At 52.2% G+C, this 12,597-nt stretch overlaps 1 protein-coding gene across 1 annotated transcript in view; it reads left to right on the top strand.

Annotated features, from left to right (window-relative positions):
- Positions 1-11,249, top strand: part of SLC2A1 (solute carrier family 2 member 1) — a 38,575-nt gene extending 27,326 nt beyond the window's left edge. Inside the window, exons 5-10 of the mRNA XM_075018150.1 lie at positions 663-825; positions 911-1,098; positions 1,536-1,640; positions 2,379-2,480; positions 2,853-3,056; positions 4,326-11,249. Coding sequence (XP_074874251.1) covers positions 663-825; positions 911-1,098; positions 1,536-1,640; positions 2,379-2,480; positions 2,853-3,056; positions 4,326-4,523 — 960 coding nt within the window. The 3' untranslated portion in view covers positions 4,524-11,249. The remainder of the gene's footprint in view (positions 1-662; positions 826-910; positions 1,099-1,535; positions 1,641-2,378; positions 2,481-2,852; positions 3,057-4,325) is intronic.
- Positions 11,250-12,597: the final 1,348 nt, after the last annotated feature.

Raw genomic sequence — 12,597 nt, forward strand, 5'->3', positions numbered from 1 at the left:
TGCTTTTGGAGATGCAGGGCGGTCTGGCGCCAGGGCACTGGGATGGGATTCAGGAGCTCTGGGTTCCATTCTCAGCTCTGCTGCTGACTTGCTCTGTGACTTGGGCAAGTCCTGTAATCTCTGTGCTTGTTCCTCTGTAGAATGGTTATAATGACACTGCCCATGGCTGCTGATTTCGGTGGTGGCTGTGCAGCTTCGAGGGTCTTAGCCAGAGCCTTGGAATGTAAATGTGTTGTGGGCAGGCCGAGGTTTGATATTGACACTCATGAGGGCCATGGCGCTGGCCATCTCCTTGTGAACTGCTGTCCTGGAGGGGGTGGGGACCTGCAGTGTACTGTGTGTTGGCTTTGCATGTGATGCTCTGGCCTGTGAGTGTGCATGTGTACGCGTGCACCAGACAGACCAGCAGGAGATGGTGGGACAGTAGCACGTTACCCCCATCCGTGCCTGCTGGCCGGCCTATCTACCCAGTGAGGTTTGTCTGCTGCTTTCACTCAGGCAGTAAAGGCGCCTGGTTTGAGATCCAGCTGTCCCTGGGTTTGGTCCCTGCTGCTGACCGCAGCAGCGCCCACTGGCGGGTGGGTTTCGTGGACTTTGTGGCCTCAGCGCTCCATTATCATGGCCATCGCAGAATGGGCTAAGCGTGCTGTCTCTCTCCACAGGTGTTTGGCATGGACTTGATCATGGGAAGCGAGTCGCTCTGGCCACTCCTGCTGGGCTTCACCTTCATCCCTTCCGTGCTGCAATGCATCATCCTGCCCTTCGCCCCCGAGAGCCCCCGGTTCCTCCTCATCAACCGCAACGAGGAGAACAAAGCCAAGAGTGGTGAGTTGTCCGCCCCATCCTGGGGAAGCCCTCAGGGGGCCTGTGCCCTTCAGTGCCCCTCACCTCTCCACCGCCTTCCCCCCAGTCTTGAAGAAGCTCAGAGGGACGACGGACGTCAGCAGGGACCTGCAGGAGATGAAGGAGGAGAGCCGGCAGATGATGAGGGAGAAGAAGGTGACGATCCTGGAGCTATTCCGCTCCCCGCTGTATCGGCAGCCGATCCTCATAGCTGTTGTGCTGCAGCTGTCCCAGCAGCTCTCAGGGATCAATGCGGTGAGTGCAGAGCAGGTGGATCTCAGGGCTGGATTGGGGGGCGGGGTCAATGAGCTGTGTTCCCTGTAAGTGGAGCGCTTGGGCACCTGCCCAGCAGAGATTGGCAGAGCGCCCACAGCCAGCAGAGAGAGTGTGTGTGTGTGTGTTTCTGCTGGTGGTGCCCATAACGTTTTATTTTGTTCACTGGCGGAAAAAATTAGTGGGCCCATTGGCAGCGAGCAGCCCGCCCAGGGTCAGACACTCAGAATGGCACTGTTGGCCACACGGCCACCCATTTGGTGCAGCTTTGCACAACCCTCCGCACAGGGCTGTGCTGAACACCTGTGCTACACACACAGGCAGGAGTTGGTCAGCGTGTCCTTCTCTGCCCAGGGATGCTCACAGATGCCTCAGGCTTGGACCAGCAGGGCTCACTTGTGTTGTCTTCTGTCTTGTAGGTCTTCTACTATTCTACCAGCATCTTTGAAAAGTCAGGTGTGGAGCAGCCAGTCTATGCTACCATCGGCGCTGGGGTGGTGAACACGGCTTTCACGGTTGTCTCGGTGCGTGTCAGCCCCATAGTCTCCTTCTGGCTGCCTGTCTAGAGTGGGGGGCCATTGCTCATAGGTGCGAGCAAGTCACCTGATGCAAACACCTCCCCGCGTCCCAGTTAGAAAAAGCTTACCCTGCCACTCCAGCTCTCCTCTGTCAGATGCTGCCAAATGTGTGGAACAGCCTCGTTTCACAGCTGGAGAAACTGAGGCGTACATCACTGAGGACTGCCTCATTGGGGAGGTCATATCCTGCAGCTTCCATTGGCTTTTTAGGGCCTTTGAAAACTGGGCCCCAAGTGACTCACCCAAGGCAGCAGCAGAGCTGGGCTCAGAACACCAGCCTCTGGCTCTCAGCTTAGCTTGGCTTGCAGAGAGGGTCTGGGGTAAAAACTGCAAACACCCTCCCTACTGGATGCCAATCCAGCCTGGCCCAGAGCAGGAGCGCTCCGTCCTGCCTACTGACCCATCAAGGGCTCCTCTCGCCACCTGGCTGCTGTGTCCTGCTGCTGGGGGATGGATCACATTGTAGGCCCCCTGGAATTGCTATGCAAACATCGGTTTGTACCTAGAGCTCGTTACGTTGTATGGTGGCTGACTTTGCCCTTTGGGCTCACCAGCAGTCTGCAGTCCGCAGTCCGGTTAGATGGCACAAGCAGGTCCCCCCCAGGGAGGGCTGCCACTGGGGTAAGGCACAGCCTGTCCTGGGGCCGTGGTTTGCTGAACATCACGTTTCCCTTTGTCTGATAGCTCTTCGTGGTGGAGCGAGCTGGCCGCAGGACTCTGCACCTCATCGGCCTGGCTGGCATGGCCGGCTGCGCGGTGCTCATGACCATCGCCCTGGTGCTACTGGTAAGGGGGTGCTCTGAGTTGAGGGGGGGCTGGCTGGCCCCAGAGATGCCCGCAGAGTAATGCCAAGGAAAGGAGGGTGGGACACTGAGCTCTCCTCAGCCCTGAGCAGTTGATGCTCTGAAGGAGGGGGTGGAAACCGAGATCAGCCTGACTGGGATGATGTCACATTGTTGGCCAATTGGCGCTGCCTACATCCCTGATGTCATGTCAGGAAACCCTTCCTCCAGGGGCTGAGTCTTGTCCCAGGAATATAGCGGGGGTGGCAGGAGCTGTGTCCACGCACCCCCTGTTCCGGTGCCCCTGGCATACAGCTGTACCAGAGATGTGGGGTCTGTGGCCAGTTGGAACACTGCTCTTTTTTCTCTCTGATAGGACCAAATGGCCTGGATGTCCTACCTCAGCATCGTTGCCATCTTTGGCTTTGTGGCGTTCTTTGAGATTGGCCCGGGTCCCATCCCTTGGTTCATCGTGGCGGAGCTGTTCAGCCAAGGCCCTCGCCCCGCAGCCATCGCTGTTGCTGGTTTGTCCAATTGGACCTCCAACTTCATCGTGGGCATGGGCTTCCAGTATGTCGAGGTAACGGCCCTCCCTGGCCTGTCCTCCAGCTCAGCAGGTGCTGAGGAGGCAGGGTTGCTGTGAGCTCCTCTGGTGGAGAGGAGCTGGAAATGAGCCAGAAAGCTGACGTCCATGGCTGGTCTAGGGCTTTCCCCATGCTTGGCCCAGGCCTTGTGATTTGGGCCTTCCTCTCTGCAGCCAGCTAGGCTGGGTGGAGCCTGCCAGGGAAAGGAGGCTGTGATGGATGCAGCCACTAGCATCCTAGAGTAAACCTCATTAGCAGCCAATGGCCAGACCTGGGGGGCTGGTGCCTGCAGGTTCTACCCCCTCAGACCTCCATGGGGTCCAGCTGCTTACACCTGCCTGACAGTTCCCTGGCTTTCTGTAAAGACTGACTGAGCAGCAGCTTGTTGGATAATGCTGTGCTGTGGAGCACTGTGCTTCATCCCAGATCCTTCTGCAGGCCCTGTGCAAAGGCAAGGCAGTGTCACTATCTGCTGTACCTATGGCCCAGGAGAGCAAATGGTTTGTAGCAGAGCTGGGGTAGCGCCCAGGGCTCTAGAGCCCCCGGCAGCACCCTTCGCACCATTCTGCTGCCTTCCCGTGTGGGTCTGCCCCAGCTGGAGTCAGGCATTGCTGCACCTCTGTCCACTGCCTCAGCAATACGCTGTCTGCATGCCTAGAGCAGAGTTTTACCCACATCAAATGGTACCAAGATGCAGGCCAGGTCACCATGTGGGAATCTGCCCTGGCCCAGAGCAAGCCGCTGCAAGCCCTGGGCATGCCCAGCCTGAGCAGCTCAGCCAGGAAAACGCTCTCCCTTCCTACACAATTGGTTTTGATTAAGCTGTCCCTGGCTGCTTGGAGTGCTGTGAGCACAAGGCTCTTGCTCAGCATGCCTTGGGGCTGCGGTCTGAACAAGGGAGCCCTCAGCCTCTCCTCCCCCAGGGACCTGGCTGAGATGGAGCCAAGGCTGCTGCTGCTGCCCTTTTTAGACCTAGGCCCTGCTCTGTACGTGGCCCTCTACGTACAAAGCTGCCTGGCCCAGTCCTGGGCAGGCTGCTGCCATCAGCTGGGCAGAGCGGTTTGCTGTCCTGCACTGGCAGAGGCAGGGAGACAGCTGTCAGCAGGAAGTCACTAGACAGAGAGCAGTAGGTGTTGCTCAGGAGTTTGTAGCGCAATGCCTGGCGAGCTCTGAGCAGTGCGCCCCAGTCGTGCTCTGTGCCAATCAATGCCTGTCAGCACCTCCTAGGAAACGCACTCACTGTGTCCTTCCCCCTTCCTTTCCAGCAAATCTGCGGCCCCTACGTCTTCATCATCTTCACAGTGCTGCTGGTCCTCTTCTTCATCTTCACCTACTTCAAGGTGCCCGAGACCAGGGGCCGCACCTTCGACGAGATCACCTCTGGGTTCCGCCAGGGTGGGGCCAGCCAGAGTGACAAGACGCCCGACGAGTTCCACAGTTTGGGAGCTGACTCCCAAGTCTAACCAGCCAGTAGCATGTCCCTCTGCTCCAAGCTGCTGAACTGCTTTTCCAAGTGGCGAGGTGCTTGTTCGGAATCCGGGCAGGAGGGACTGGGGGGCTGGGCTGAGTCTCCAGAGTCCCCCGCCAGCCAGCTGGTTGGCCAGCAGTTAACTGACACATTGGCTAGGAATTGTAGCTGGTTTCACATCCACAGTTTCCAAGGTAGATTCAGAAACGACTAATGTTTTAAACCCAACCAACCTCCTCCAATTTTCTGTGAGCCGAACGTGGCTCCCTTCTGAATGAAGTGATAGCTTCTTCTGTGAGAAGTTTTTAAAAGGTCAATACTTGTAAAGGTTTTTAATCACAGACGAAAGCCTGTTTTATGTATTTAAAACCAATTTTTAATGTCTCAAACTGTCTGACATTTCAACCCTCCAGGGTTGGGGGAAGCAGGATTCTACCCCCCCACCCCCAGAACTAAAGGGGGAGACATGTTGTAATGTTAATGGAGTCATTCTGCTCCTCTGTGACTCTAGCTGAACGACGCCCCAGGAGAAACTTTGAAACAGCTGTACCAGTCCATGGCCAGTTCTAGGGGGGACCTGCCTGCTGGGGACACCACATCTCCAGAGGCGGCTTCTTGCCCAGTTTGGTCATTGAACCTGGCCCCAGCCAAATATCCTTCCCTCACCTGAATGGATGATTTCCGGTGAGTCGGGTGGGGGCAGTTGCAGGGTGGTGGCATTTTTTGGGAGGGAGTGAAACTACTGGTTTGTAAGTCTGGCAACGATTGGTCAATTGCAGTGGGTGGGCAGGGGAGGTCTCAGTCCTGAAAAACCAGCAGCAAACAGTAACTGAAATCCACTCTCTTGCTCCCACCACAAGCGACCCTTGCCTTGAGGGGCGTCTGAGAGCAGGAGTGACATGTTTACAGGCTGCAAAGCCAGTTGGGGCAAAATGAGCTGGCTGCTGACACAGGACAATCACTAGTCCAGTTGCTACCTGGTAAGTCTCAGAACTGCACCAGTTGAATGGATACATACATTTCCTGCATTGTGCATAGCCTGAAAGATCTATTTATATATATATATATATATATATAATGTTTGATGGTGTTAATAGTAGACATTAAGTTATAGTATTTCCGATTGACAAGCAAAGTACTGTAAATATTCTTGAACTATAGTCACATTGTACAACATATACAAAGGTATAGTTTCTATAGCAACTGTAATGAAAGGCTTGGTCAGAATGAATGACTTGTACAGTTAACTTACCTGCACTGTAGTTGCATCTGTTGCACTGAATTTTAGTCTTAGGATATGACAGATAAACCCCCGCCCCCATCCTTTTACAAAAGAAACAGCTCCCCCAGAGTGCATCTATTTTAGCAGCTCGTGGCACATTCCCAAACCCCACATGCAGCTATTTAATAGTATTTTTTTTATTTATTGCTCTGTTTTTAAAATGGCTACATGACCACACTTGAAAGAAAATAAACTTAGAAAAAAATAATTTGTGTACAGTGCAAAGTCCAAAAGACTAACTGTTTTTTTAAAAAAAAAAAAAATAAAGTGCCAAGAGGAGGAGAAACTTATGGTGGTGTGGAAGGAATAAAAAAAAAAAAAAAAGTACAGTGACAAAAATGTGCAGTGTGGTGTGGATTTGTTCTGGTGCAGAAGGTGGTGGATGTTTTACACTTTATCAAAAGCTTTGCTATAGTCACCATCTCTCAGTATTCTTGCCAGCAAGTTAAAGAAGTATGAATTGGCTAAATGGACTGTCAAATGGATAGAAAGCTGGCTAGGTCATCTGGCTCAACTGGTTGTGATGAGCGGCTCAATGTCTGGTTGGTGGTCAGTGTCACACGGTCCTGGGGCTGCCTTTGTCAACATCATTCCCTCATCCAGGTCATCAAGGGTTGGATTGCACCCTCTGCAAGCTAGTGGATGACACTTGAGCTAGGAGGAGAGATGTGATCTCAACACATTGGAGGATTGCACCAAGAGCAATCAGATGAGGTTCAAAACGAAGCGCAGAGCAATGCACTGAAGATGTAGGAATCCTAGTTACTGCTAGAGTTTGAGAATCAACCGGCTGAACAGCAGTTCTGCAGAAAAGGACCTGGGGATTATGGGGGGGGTGAGAAGCAAGACAAGAGTCAACAATGTCCCCTAACAGCATTTGCGGCTGCATTTGTAGTGGCATTGCCAGCAGCCTGAGGGAAACTATTATGCCCCTCCAGCACTAGTGAGGCCACATTGTGTCCTGTTCTGGCCCTTCTCACATTACAGGAAAAGAGGTGGATGCTCTGGTGAGTCCAGCTGCGGGTAACAAAAATAATTTGGGGGCTGGGTCACATGACCTACAGGAGCGGCTGAGGGATTTGGTCCTTACTCTACAGAAAACGAGGGAGAAGTTGATCGCAGCCTTCAACTTCCTGAGGAGGGTTAATGAAGCAGATGGGGTAAGGCTGTTTTCAATGGTCATAGATGGCAGAACTACGAGAAGTTGCAGTGAGGGATGTCAAGGTTGGATATGAGAAAAAACTGTTTCCCTAGAAGGGTGTTGAAGCTGTTAAAGAGGAGGTGGAATCTCCATCCCCAGGCTGTTTTAAGTCCTGGCTTTCCAAAGCCTTCTCTGATGGGCCCTGCTTTGAGCAGGGGTTGGACACCTGAGGTCTCTTTCAAGTCCTAGGATTTTATGGTCCTATGTTGGCCCTCTCAAGGCATGGGGCCAGCTTACTGGAGGGGGATCATACTGGTGCAATTCAGTATTGTCCAGTGTTTTCAGCCGGGCGTCCCGTGTTTTGAGGTCAAGGGGGTCCCTATTTTTCATTCAGTTGGAGCTGCAGAAACAAGATTTAGTTTGAGAACGTAATTTTGGATCAGATGGTAATCTGCAATAAAATGTTTGAAATTTTCAGAAACCTCAAGGTTTAAAACAAATAGCTGAGTTTGGGGTTGAACACAAGGGTTGAAAAGTCAGTTGAAATATTCAGTTGGCGGCAGATTTTTGGGTTTTTTGTTTTGCAAATTTGTTTTATTTCAAATACAGGGTTGGCCTAAATCTTTCATGGAGGGAAAAGGGTTTTGTGGGAATAGCTCTGCTTGGCTTTCTTGGTTTTGCCCCATGGGTCTGGGTGCTGTATCTCTGCACTGCTCTGCAAGGCTCAGTCCCAATGCACTGGTAGTACAGCACTAAGAAGAAATATCTCAACTGGATTTAAAAAAAGGGAGGGATGAGGGGGGAAGGTGAGGGTTACCAAAATGAACTTTTCTTTGGTGCGGGGCAGGGAGATTGTTTTACAAATGGTTGGTTTTTTAAATGAAGCACAAAGCCAAACCATTCCGATAGGTGTTCCCCTTCCTTCAGTCTCCTGCCGCAGAAAAGGAGGATGGGGGCAGGGAGGAATGAATCTTTCAAACAAGCAAAATGTGAATGTGTTGCATGCTGGGACTTCTGCCCAGGAGGTGAGTCACTGGCCCAGGCGTGAGACCTTGCCAGTGGGGCCTGAGGGAGCATCAAACGGAGGGTGACCATATCTCCCATAGTCACATAGGGGACAGGGTGGGCTCCCCCTCCCCACTTCCCTGAGCCTCAGGGGAAGCAGCAGGGGCATTTCCCTTCCCCCGAGCTAACCTAGCAGCTCCCTCTGTTGTGCAGAGCATGGACTGATGTACAGTCCATGCTCTCCTGCAGGCAGCTGTGCCTGTGCAGCAAATATGGGACAATTAGTCCCTTTTATAAAATAAGTGGGGATGCCTTTTTGGCATCCCAAATACAGCTGTGCCCTGCTGAAAAACAGGACAGATGGTCACCCTAGTCACACTGCCCTTGCAGGGATGGGGGCAATGGGAGGTAATTCTAGTGTGAAGAGAAGTATTTCTGCAGAAGGGTCTGATCCTACTGGGTGCTCAGCGCTAGCCCACCTGGCCTGTAAAGGGTGCCTCTCGAGGGTGATGCTGTGCTGACCCAGCCCCCGCCCCCCACTTCATCCCAAAGCCTCTGCCCTTGCTGCTTGGGGATGGGATTGGACAAAAGGGCTGCAGAGCACAGGGGAAGAGCGAGCACCCTTCTGCAAGCAGCAAGGTTGTGCCCCCACAGGTGCAGTGTGGGAAGAGCCCAGTGCCTGCAGCAACCCAACTGATTCAGCTTTGCTTGCTGGGGAGTGAGGAGCCATCTGCCATTTTTAGGCTGGGGCTGCTTTTCTGGCACAGGGGAGCAGTGCTGGTTCCTGGGGTCCAGAGAGCAGCCCCTCCTACACCAAAACCAGGAGCTGGTGCAAGTGCGGGCTAGTTGCCTGTGCCCCTACCCCTGTGCTGGGTGCTGTGTTAGCTGTGGCTGTGAGATAGAGCCAACCACCTTCCCACCCAGCACAAATACGAAGCCTCCCTGAGCAAGATCCACAATGCAAGTCTTTGACAGTTCAATCCTCTACAGGCAACTCAAGCCCTCTCCTGTAGCACCCAGCCACGTGGCTCAGTCAGGGCACACCAGGCCCCACATGAGGCATTTGAGACCCTTGGCCAATTACAGTCAAAAGTCCCCCAATGTGCCTGACAGCTAATTTCCTGAACATGGTAATGCTGATCCTCTTGGGAACAGCTGTGCAGGGCCTGCTGCAGACGGTCTGTGCTTCACACCAGTCAGCAGTTGGCATATTAAACAAGTCTGCAGGGCCCCAGACTGCTGTGCCGCCCCTGGCACCACTGAGCTGCCTTCCTGCTGGCTGGAGCCGGGCTGCAAGGCACTGCTGGGGAGCAATGCAGGTACCAGCCCAGATCTGGGGGATGTCCTTTCACTCCACAAAAGCCACAGCGCAACATTGCCAGGTCTTGGGAGTTTGTCATAGCGGGGATAGCTCCTGGAGTCCCAAGCTTGGGTGAGGCATTCAGGTGCTGTTGTTTTTAGAACAGTTCTTAGCCCTTGTGGTACTAGAAAAAATAATCCGGGTAATACAAGTTGTGTGCAACCCGGGTGCTCATGGCCATAGCTCAGAGGCATAAAATGACTATTTTTAAGAAATCCCTGTATCTTTCTAGGCTCAGTGTCAGCATTTGGGGCCTGTCGTGCTAGTTTCTGAATGCTGGGCGTTGGCAGCACTGGAGCAGTGTTCATAGCTTTCGTGCCAGCACTCGTGACTTAGGGCACATTGTGTTCATATTACCACCATACATGGCACTGGTCTTTGCCTGTGTCTGTAATCAAAAATCCTGCATCTTATCCTGGGGCACAGCCTGTCAGGCTGTAAGAAAGTCCTCGGCCTGGCCCCTGCTGTGTGAATACTCCCCTGGCCTGGACCAAGCCCAGCACTCAGTGGCCCACTTCCCAAGACAGTTTGACCTTGCAGGCCTGTCCTGTTTTCTCAGTGCCGTGCCAGAGGCCTGGCTGGCTGATAAGAGGGGGGGAAGAGTCGTTTTAATTTTACACCTCTGGAAACGGTGCAATGTTATTGGCCAGCGGTGGGATTTGTTTGTTACTGGCAGTATTGTAGAGAGACTGTATTAACAGCGCAGGAGCAAACGATCCTGATGCACAAGGAAGGAAGATGGGCACAGACCATGCTGGTTTAACCAGGAGCTGTTCAGCTGAAACGAAAATCATCACCAAAAAAGTGGAAACTGAGTTAAAAAAATATATATGTGGACAACACAAGTGTAAAGGGACAAAACTAGAAAGGTCAGAGCACAAAAAGAGTCAGCTTTCAGTGCTGTGTCCTACAAGCTAAGGAAATCTGGTCCAGATTAATCTAATGACTGGAAAACTCTACTCAGAGAGTAGGTATCAAGCAGTCACAATCTGGCTGGAAGGGCATTTGAATGGGTTAATGGCTAGAGAGCACACTCCTAGCAAGTTGGGAGGGGTTGCAAATTTCCTAGCTGTGAAGGACAGGATTAGAATTCAAGATTATTTTGACAAACAAGCAAAATGGTCAGAGCTAAGGTAAAGTTCAATAAGGAGGAATGCAATATAGTACACTCAGGAAAAAACAATCCATTGCACAGATACAAACTGAGCAATGGCTGTCCAGGACGGAGCACTGCAGAAAAGGCTCTGGGGGTTTGAGTGGCTCACGCACAAAATGAGAGATGACAACTAACAATCCTTCTAAAAGAGCCAACAGCATCTGGATTGTATTAGCCGGAGTGTGGCACACCAGAGAGGAGAATAATTCATGCTACTCAGAACTGAAAAGGCCTCCACTCACTTCAGGAAAGATAGGGCCAAACTGGAGACAGAGCAGAGGAAAGAAAAGAGAAAAAAAAATGCTAGAAAACACAACCTCCAAGAAGCGATTGAAAAACCTGGGGTTTTTTCAATAGAGCTGAGGGGCACATGACACTGGGGCACATGACACTGGTCAGTATGTCACAGGGTGTAATGAGGAGGGGTATAAATTGTTTTCTTCATCCACATGCCAAAAAGCCATGGGCTTACCTTGCAGCAAGGAGCTTTCGGTTAAACTTTGCAGGTAGCTGAGCAGCGGAACAAACACCAAGTTTGACACATTAACACGTGGTATGAACAGAGACATCAACTACCTCAAGTGTTACTTTGATGCTAATCATCTCAGACAGGACAATTAACATCCCCTCTCTGTTAATTCCTTCTATCCTCTTTGATTTGTCAGTTTTTAATGCAATTTTGTTTGGTCCTCTGTACTTATGTCTGTTATGATGAAGTGGGGCTTTCCCACGAAAGCTCATCACCGAATAAATCATTTTGTGAGTGTTTAAAGTGCTACATTTCTTCTGCTTTGCTTTGTTGGGGTATAGGCTAACACGGCTACCTCTCTGTTACCTAAGGGGTATGTCAGGGTCAGGCCACAGGCAAGTCTAAAAAAGCAGAAACAGCCCTGAGCACAGGCAGAGTAGGGAAGAGGCTGCATAAATCACTTAAGGGCCATCTTGAAGCTGCCTCCAGCCTTTTAAATGACCCACCCCCCCACAACACCACCCCCAACCCCGGTTAAGGGTTGGGAGTGAGCAGACCAGCAGGGACAGAGGGAGCGACCAAGGAGAACACCAAGAGTACCACAGACAGCAGAAGACATGAGGCTCACCTGCAGGGAGTGTTTGGACTCCCGGCTCTGACAAATCCCAGGGCTTGGCCAGTGGCTGGGAGGGACTCATCACTCAGCCTGTTTGGACCAGGAAGCTGCCCTTTGAGCCAAGGGACCAAAGCCCAAACTCTGCTGAGGACAAGCAGGCCCCACATTGTGGACTGAGCAGAGGTCTGGGGCCCAGGAGTGACACTGACCCTGCCACACAGGGTTCTGGCATCTCTGCCTCTGGAGGGGTTTAAGAGCAGGTTCTAAAACACCTGTCTGGGATGGGCTGGAGCTGATCCTGAGCCCTGCCTCAGTGCAGGGGACTAACTTCATGAAGTGCAGCTGGGGGAAAGGGCAGAGGGTTGGGGCCTAACCTCACCAAGCCTGTGGTTCACTCACTGGCACTGCCCATGGGTATAATTTTGTTTCACATGTACCCATTTGTTTTCAATAGTCTCACTCGTTCCCAACAGGCACAGACCAGACAGCCTCAAGTTAAGGGGTGTTCAGGGGTTGCACAACCCTGGTTATCCTGGGGAGCCTCCCAGGCCATGACTTACCCAGTCACCCAATAGCCAGTGGCTGAGCTGGGACCAGGAATGATCAGACAGGAACAAAGTCCAGGGTGGTTCATTTCCATCATGTCTGGTGAAAGGTGCAACAGTTCTGGATGGGTGGTGGATATCTGGTATTCTAATCCTCCTGCCACTGTTTGACTGCAAAACTGGGGGAGATCTCCCCTCTTGTACACCCCTTCCTGCCTCCAGCCTTCTGGATTTTGAGTTCTTCTTCAAGTAGTCCCCGTGGGCGCTCCACATCAGGAGTCAGAGTTGCCCCAGAGCCTCAGTGTGGAGATTTTCAAGCTGTAGTCAGCCAGATCGTGCGCATGCAGGAATGCGCTGGGCCCTTCGTGTGCTTTTAGTCATGTGCGCGAGCCGGTCTGAGCCAGTTCCACTCAACCGCCCATGGCTGCAGGCGGATTTGGCTTGTGCTCCAACACCACACCTAAAAGAAAAGAAAATTCACATGTTAATAGTTTA

Source organism: Carettochelys insculpta, chromosome 23 (assembly GCF_033958435.1).
Source record: "Carettochelys insculpta isolate YL-2023 chromosome 23, ASM3395843v1, whole genome shotgun sequence".
NCBI classification, from domain to species: Eukaryota; Metazoa; Chordata; order Testudines; family Carettochelyidae; genus Carettochelys; species Carettochelys insculpta.